Source organism: Rhea americana, unplaced genomic scaffold (assembly GCF_003343005.1).
Source record: "Rhea americana isolate MKP2758 unplaced genomic scaffold, rheAme1 scaffold_53, whole genome shotgun sequence".
NCBI classification, from domain to species: Eukaryota; Metazoa; Chordata; class Aves; order Rheiformes; family Rheidae; genus Rhea; species Rhea americana.
Genome location: NW_028186679.1, coordinates 5372847 through 5380564, shown reverse-complemented (window position 1 = coordinate 5380564; position 7718 = coordinate 5372847). Strand labels below are relative to the sequence as shown.

At 41.4% G+C, this 7718-nt stretch overlaps 1 protein-coding gene across 1 annotated transcript in view; it reads left to right on the top strand.

Moving 5' to 3' along the window:
- Positions 1-6: 6 nt before the first annotated feature.
- CACNB2 (calcium voltage-gated channel auxiliary subunit beta 2) overlaps positions 7-7718 on the top strand; it is a 262022-nt gene continuing 254310 nt past the window's right edge. Inside the window, exon 1 of the mRNA XM_085318357.1 lies at positions 7-99. Coding sequence (XP_085174483.1) covers positions 10-99 — 90 coding nt within the window. The 5' untranslated portion in view covers positions 7-9. The remainder of the gene's footprint in view (positions 100-7718) is intronic.

Below are 7718 nucleotides of genomic sequence, written 5' to 3'. Positions count from 1 at the left end.
CAGAGCGACATGTCCAAATCGCCTCCCGCCGCGCCGCAGGAGGTGCAGATGGAGCTGCTGGACAACCCCCTGCCCGCAGCGGCGGCGGCGGCCGCGCAGGTACCGCGGCGGCGGCGGGAGCGGGGCGGCGGCGGCTCTCGGCCCTGCCGGGGCGGGTTGGCGGGGGCGCTGCGGGCGGCGGCGGGGCGGGGGGGGCAGAGCTCCCGCCGGGGGAGATGGGGAGGGAGCGAGCGGGCTGCCAGGGCTCGCTGTCCTCCAGCTGCAGCTCCCGCCGCCAGAAAAGTTTGACAGCTCCTCCAGAGAGCCTGCCCCCTCCCCCCGCCCCAGGCCGTTTGATTACCGCGCACACTGGGGGGCTCCGTGCCACGGAGGCTCTGCAGATCCAGGAACCCCCCGGGGTGCCGAGCGCGCCCGCGCAAGACCGCGCGGCTGCTGAGTTGCCCTTCCGCGCAGTTGCGCCAGGCTGCGGGGAGCGCCCGCTTCCCCCGTAACCGGTCGGGTCGGAGGCTGATGCTCAGCGCGCTGCGCGGCGCCCCGCTCACCTGTTGCAGGCGGGAGAAGGCGGTGCGCGCCGCGCAGCCCCGCGCAGCCCCGCGCAGCCCCGGGCGGGGGTTCTGACATTGCAACAGCTCCATGTGCACTGCGTGCAGGCTGACGGGTGGAGGGGGGACAGGGAGTGGGCGGTAGCAGGCTCGGTGAGGACTTTATATTTTGAAAGGTGGTTCCTGTTTAGTGTATGAATGTTGCATAATATCTCCGAGTTTGCAATAGTTGGCCACACGGACTTATGGAGCTATTTTTAAACCAGTAACAGGGTGGTAAAATATGATTGTATGTGTTTTAAATTACAAACATGCTTGTTTTTGTTAGGACATAGATTGGGATTTTTTTCCTTTTGGGGTGGCTGCTTTTATTGCTGCTGCCAGAGCTCTCTCTGATCCTTTATTTTCTTTGAAAAAAAAGTCTGATTTCATCACATAAGTGCTTGGTTGCCACAGGAGAACAGTGTCAGTCTGTCAAAAGACTCGTTGATTGATCTTTACTTACTGAGGATCGCGAAGAGCGGAACAGAATACAGACACTCTGACATGGAGACTAGATTAAGAGAAAAAGTATCTCTTTGTATGTGGATTTGCCTGCAGTTTCCAAGTGTAGAGTAGACCTTTCAGAAGGGCCATGTACTTTGCCAACTTCTCCAGAAACAGTGGCAAGGGAACTAATTGCAGACCTACAAATACCCCCTTTTCTTACTCTTTTCAGCCCTAAGCACGGAACTGGCAACTGTAAAGTCAGGTAGTGCGTCTCTGCTGTGGACAAATGTCAAATAGTGATCATAAAGTTGATTCTCACCCCTTCTTTTCACTAGATAAAGAATTTCTCTCTATAGAGAGGAAGGATAGTTTGCTAACTCCTGCTCTGCTTGTGTTTCCAGTGAAGTACTGGTATTCTATTTTATATGATTGGTTTTTGAACGCCTATGCCAAAAAGGACCACTTCTCAAGACAGTGATAGTGCAGCTTTTCAGTTCAGTGAACAATTTTCAGTTTTCTGAACCAAAGTCCATTAGGCAAAACAAGCATCTCATCTTCTGCATGCAAATGTATTCTAGTCATACATAAACCTTTGGTGTGGAGGGTATAAGGAGGAAATGGAAACAAAAGATCTCTTTGTCTGAATAATAATGTTCAGTTAATTCCATCGTATGTGCTGCATTGAAAGACAATTATTCTGATTTGGGTTTTTGCTCCATTAACGTGATTTCTAAAAAATCAATATTGTAAGATCTTGCTGCTTTAGTACATACTCACAGTGAGAAAGAGAAGCTTAATGAGACTACGTGAATCATCAAGTAGATTGCCTACAGGTACTTCAGTTATGTCTACCATTATCTTTTTCACTAAGGTAGTTGAGTATCAATCCTAGAAACATTTCATGCCAAGTGGTGCGTCAGAAAATAAAAAGTGCAAGTTTATGGAGTGATATCACTCCTGAAAGTATTCTCTCTGAAGTGCTACTTCTGGGAATTATGATTTAGCAAAATATAATTGAAGAGCCTTTGTGTACTTGTAACAAGCTTGAAAATTTCTCTTATCCAAGAATTGTACTTCTGCAAAGCGGAGAGTTTCTTTTAATCTGGCTGTGCACCATAGTCAATATATTGGCTCGTGCCTGTCCATAGGTTTTTGCCAAACTTGTCATAACTTGGCAGAGGAGTGAATATGTTTAACAATCCTTGAGAGTAATTACTTCCACAGTATTGACTATGTGAACTGTTTTTAGATGGCCTCTGTATAAACTCTATTTCTTATTTTTGTAGTGTATTTTTCTAACAAGACCTGCAAAGAGAATAAAATCCCTGTAGGCGTTGATCCTGACAATTATCCTGTACTCTCCCTGGGATTTCTTTGAAACAGATGCAGAGTATCTATATGTGTTTCTGTTTCAGCTAATACACTGGGGCTCCCATGTCCATACTGCTGGAAAATGCATGGCTACTCATTTTGATCTTAGTCTAGACAGGAGCTGTGGTATACTTTGGTATTTGTGGTCCAGGCTTATCCAGATGTATGCCCGTTTTACTTGTTAAATGGTGTATTCATTCACAATTTCATGTATAAGCCAGTACAAAGTAGTAGTGGTCAGTGTGACTCTTTTGTGATAAAGTCAGCACTTGATTTTCAGAAATCGTAAAAGCTACAAGCTGCTGAAATGCTTCGGAGTATCTGTTTTTCTAAATCAATTCAATTTCTCTTTTCAACTCTTTATTTCAAGAACTTCTCAAATTTAGAAATTTTAATTAGAATACTCAATCATTTTAAGTAACTCAGATGCTATGCTGATTTAGTCTTTAGTCTAAAATGTATTTATTGTAACATAGCATATTAATACTTCTCATGGTAATTTTTGGTCCCTTTTCTTTTCTTTTCTGTTCTGTTCTGTTCTGTTCTGTTCTGTTCTTTTCCTCTCATTTAATCATTTTCTGGTCCTGTTTCAAAGTCCCTTAGTCCCCAGAAATTGTTAGATTTGGTTTCTGTATCTACTTTCTTACCATATAGCTTCCTATGTTGTGTCATACGAACAGTCATACCAAATCAAATCAGTAATTTATATGGGATATTTCAAAGGAAATATAGTGGAGCCTTATAGCAGGCAACAATACCTTGTCCAGGAAGGACATATCTTATCCTAGATAAATCCTTCCCTATTCCTCATTATTTTTTTTTTACTGTTTTTTTCTTGCCTCCTTATGCATCATCTGTCAATGTAGATCTTAATGGCTTGACACATTTTAAATGACAATAATTTCCTTCTTGATTGTTTCCTTCATTTCTTTCACTTGGATTTAGATTTCCTTTGTGTTCTGATTATATTGAATGCTTCCTCCTTTCAAGTCGAAAGGCTTCATTGCACCAGCAGCACTTGCTTGTGATGTGCGCAGGCTTCCCTTTGCACGGAGCTCAGCTGTAGCTGGTCCAGTTGCATTGGAGAACATAAATGGGAGCTGTGGAGTTAGGCTCGAGTTTGTTCRTTTTTCATTCCGTGTAGATTATGATTGCTGTGAATTTTAGAGTAATGTACAGTTCGGTGACTCCTGAATAGTAGCTTAGTTATTTAGCCCCGTGACTGTTATGACTGTTGCCCTTTCTGGATCTCCAGCTATCTTTTCAGCTGCATAGCACCTTCCCTGCACAGGCTGTCTTGCGGTGATGGGGAATAAGAAGAATAGCCAGAGATTTATTCCCAGCAGATTAATCACACTGCCCTCTACTGCTCTATTTCAGCTAAGCCGATTTATCACAACACAGACCCTGTTTACTTATTCTTTAAACAAATATTTTGCGGTAGAGTATTTCCCAGGACTAACTTGCAAGACTAACTTGTAATTGATTGAAAAAAACAAAGTTTATACCCCTTGCTTACTTAAATAATAGCAATAACCATTTGAAAGGATGTATGGAAAGTTTTACCCTCTCCTCCCCGCACCCCTAGAAGCCAGGTGCGATATGGCAGTAGCTCACAATAGTGTATTCGAATGAGAAGGAGATGAAAGCAAACTGCGTTCGCTGGACTCTCTCAAGGTTCTCAGCAAGGGGTAGTATTTTCTCTGCTGATATGGTGATCTCCTTTCAATACTGTGCCTCTTAATGACAGAAATAAATTGTAATAGTTTTTGACTTAAAAATCCCTTCAACTTTCAGCTGTTACTTTTCTGATGATYCTTCTCAGCTCTTACGTTTTGTTCTGCATTTTCCTGGACTCTACCAATAATAGGTAGTCTTGCGTGCTCATTTCTTTCAGTTGGGTATTTTATATCATCAGCATATATGAGCTATAATCGTTGTTTTTTACATTTTCCTGGATTGTAAAGTCCTTTGAAACAATTCAGTATTTTTAGTTCCAATTAATTTGAGTATCTGTTAACCATCTTCTAGAGAATAGTATCTCTATTTTTGCCTTGCTTTGTCTTTAGGTTTATAAATCAAATGCTATGGATGAAAGTTCCTGTACTTTTCCAACCTTGGATTCTCTGGAGTTACAATTATTTTTCAGCTGTTTCTTTTACTCAATTCTTTTCTGTTCCAGGATAGAAGAGTTTCAAAATAACACAAAGCAATCAGAATCAGTGTTTTTGCCTTAGTCTCTGTCAGCAAGGCAACACACCCTGCTTTGCAGAGGGAAGATTCCCCATTGCTGACTGCAAATACCTCTTTCTGTCATAGGGTCAGATCTCTTTTTCTGTTTACTTGTTTAAGATAAATATGCAAATTCATGGAGATTGAGGGATGGAGGAGCAGGCACCTGGCCTACAGGTCACCAATCTTAAAAGGCTGTAAGAGGTACAGTGGAGTTTAGGCAYTGATTTTAACATCTGCTACTGTTACTTGCCCGTTTTGCTGAATTGAAAACAGGTATCTTAATCACTGGTGCTGCAGGGCAGATAGGTGTGCAGCAGACTTGAAACTGGGTCCTGGGTTGCAGGCAGGAGGGGAGCAGGCCAGGTGCCTCCTTCTGTTGAATTTACTTTGGTATAGATGGAGGATTTATAAAAAGGACTCTGGAATGGACTTAACAGCCTCAACAGCTTGTGTGACTGTATATGGAGATCCTCACTCTTGATAATATTTCTGAATTGAGCCCTTATCTTTTTCAAATTGTGTCATGATAGCAAATCGTCTCTGTTGGAAGAAATCCACATTTGGATAGCTACTCTTCTGTGCGATTCTTCTCTGTGGTATGGAGAACGCCACAACCTCTTCACTGAATGTATGTCGCAGGGCTGCACCAGTGTTGCCCATGGAGGGTGACCTGAAATMCCGGTCAAGAGATAGGGACAAGCTGGGAGACATTGCCCTGTTGCCCCAATTCTCAGAGTAGAGGTATGGGKTGCTTGGAAGCTCATCACCAAGGTGTACATCTTCCAGGCCTTACTGTATGAAGACTTTGGGTATATATTGCATAGGATAAAAGGCTAGCCACCCCTCCTTTATGAGATTATTCTGATTTATGGTGCAAAAATCTGAAATATTCATGTCTTTTTCTGTAGCTGACCCTTTATATCCAAAGACCTCAGATTATTTTGTTCAAGTARTAGGTCTGAGGGTTTACAATAATTTAGCAGATGTTAGAGGCTACAGCATCTGGAAGGTATTGCTTTTGGGGGTATCAGCTGGAGGGTATGGTTTGTTAGTGATGGCAAGTCTGGTCTTTAACCAGAAGGTTTTATCTACAGGAAYGTTCTCAGTTGCCTTCTTGTAAGAAATTGATTCAAGTAGCAAAACCTTATTTTTTCAAGAGAATAATGGAGTTGGACCTGCATATTCTGCATTGTCTTATGAGTCTATTTATCATCTAATGTACATTCATTTTAAAAAGTCTTTCAAAGCTTTTGCATGGCGAGGAGAAAATGCTTACTGTACTGTCTCTCRTTGCTGATCTATCTAGCAGTTCTGTAAGCTTTCAGGATCAATCTTTTCCTTTACTTTTAGGTGTTCTTTGATCCTTATAGTTGGTTGTTTGTTTGTGGTTGCTGAGRTCATGTAAGCTTCATTCCAACTCAGTATTTTTTTCTCTTTGCTTTGTTCTCTCTTTCTTTCTTGCATCATTATTTTTGTTTCAAGACCTAACTGTACTTCAGTGACTTTAATGCCTAAGCACCTTTGCTTTATTCTTTGAATGAGACCAGTGGGCTAGTTTTTAAGGATTTGTCTTTGGTATCTGTCTCAATGCTGGTGTTGTTTTGCCCGCTATAATTAGTAAAGGTTCAGGTGCACCCTGTGTGTACTGCTTTTCTCTGCTTTGGTATAAAATACTATGGGAGTGATTGGTGAATAGCATTTTAAGATTTCCACTGAAGATTGGTCTCCTGGTTGTAGATAGTTGGTCATTTGCTATGTTTTGTGTTTCCTTTTCCAGATGAGAGTATTTTGCATATAGTGATTAGCCGTGCCTTCTGTTTGTCATGTGTGTTAGAGGATTAATGTTATGGAGGCATGCTTTTTGTGTATTGAGGCAAAATCTCGTAAAAATCAAAGGCTTTCACTGACTGATGTTAATGTCATCTGTTTGTAATAACTTGAGATAATTGTATATGAAACTGTTAATTATCAAGAAACTGCTATGCATACCTGTAATACTTGCTATGATTCCCGTATTTTATTTCGTTACACGGACTGAATAAAGGTTGCATAATGTACTTTCAAGTCAGAGTTAGAAAGCAGAGCCTTTCTTTGCTTTGTYAAGACTCTGCTGGATGAACCTTTTTTTTACAAGATTACTTTGGAAGGTTATTTTTAAGGTCTCTCATCGTCTGCCAGGTATTTTAAGAAGCTGTAGAACATAAGTGCATGTGTTGTGTTTCTTGTCTCAAGCGACTCAGCCAATTTGAAAGAACTTCACGCATCTGACTAATAAACCAAGCTACAGTTTTGATCTTGTAAACACATTTATACATAACGTTACTTGTGTAAGAAGTTCTGCAGAAATCCAGTAAGAATGTTCCCGTGAGCAAAACTTCATAAACAGGCTTGCTTGCAGGATGGGAGCCTGTTGTGTTATGGTTTATGGTTCCTCACAGGCAGCTATTCRTGCTGGGTTTTGAGGTTGTTACTGTTGGAGGCAGTGTATGGGGCTGCACAGACATTGGTTCCAGTTTGGTTGTTCTACTTTTAGCTAGGGCCACTGTGTGCTATGAAAAAGACTGCCCCGTGTTGCTGCTTTTACTGGCCAACGTCTGCATATTGTGATTCAGCCCTTTATTTTTAGCTACCTAATTACAGTCAACTGCTGCATAGAACATAGATAAGACAGTTAATTTTAATATGAAAATCACAGTAATGTATTGGGTTCATTGTGAAGAAAAAAAATCTCCTTTTTCCCCCTAGAATTGCAAGTAACTGGTAGATTATTTTAAGTACAAAGGTCTTGTATTTAAGGTATTATAGAAAAATACAAGCAAAGAAGCAAAATGTGGTATGATGGGATGCATGATGAGTATGCATGATTCTTCACGTGCTAGAGATCCTTTCTTAACCATTAATCATTTTCTTAAATATGTAAGAGTTTGTTCATGGAATGCTTCTCTCATGCTTAGAACAGTGTCTCAGGCATCTCTGGCTGTGGGAATAAGCTTGAAAGTCAAAATAAGGGCTTAGAAAATAAATGTAACCCACACCCCTTTAGAACAGTAAGAGCGGTCATCAAATCCCACTTCTCTATCA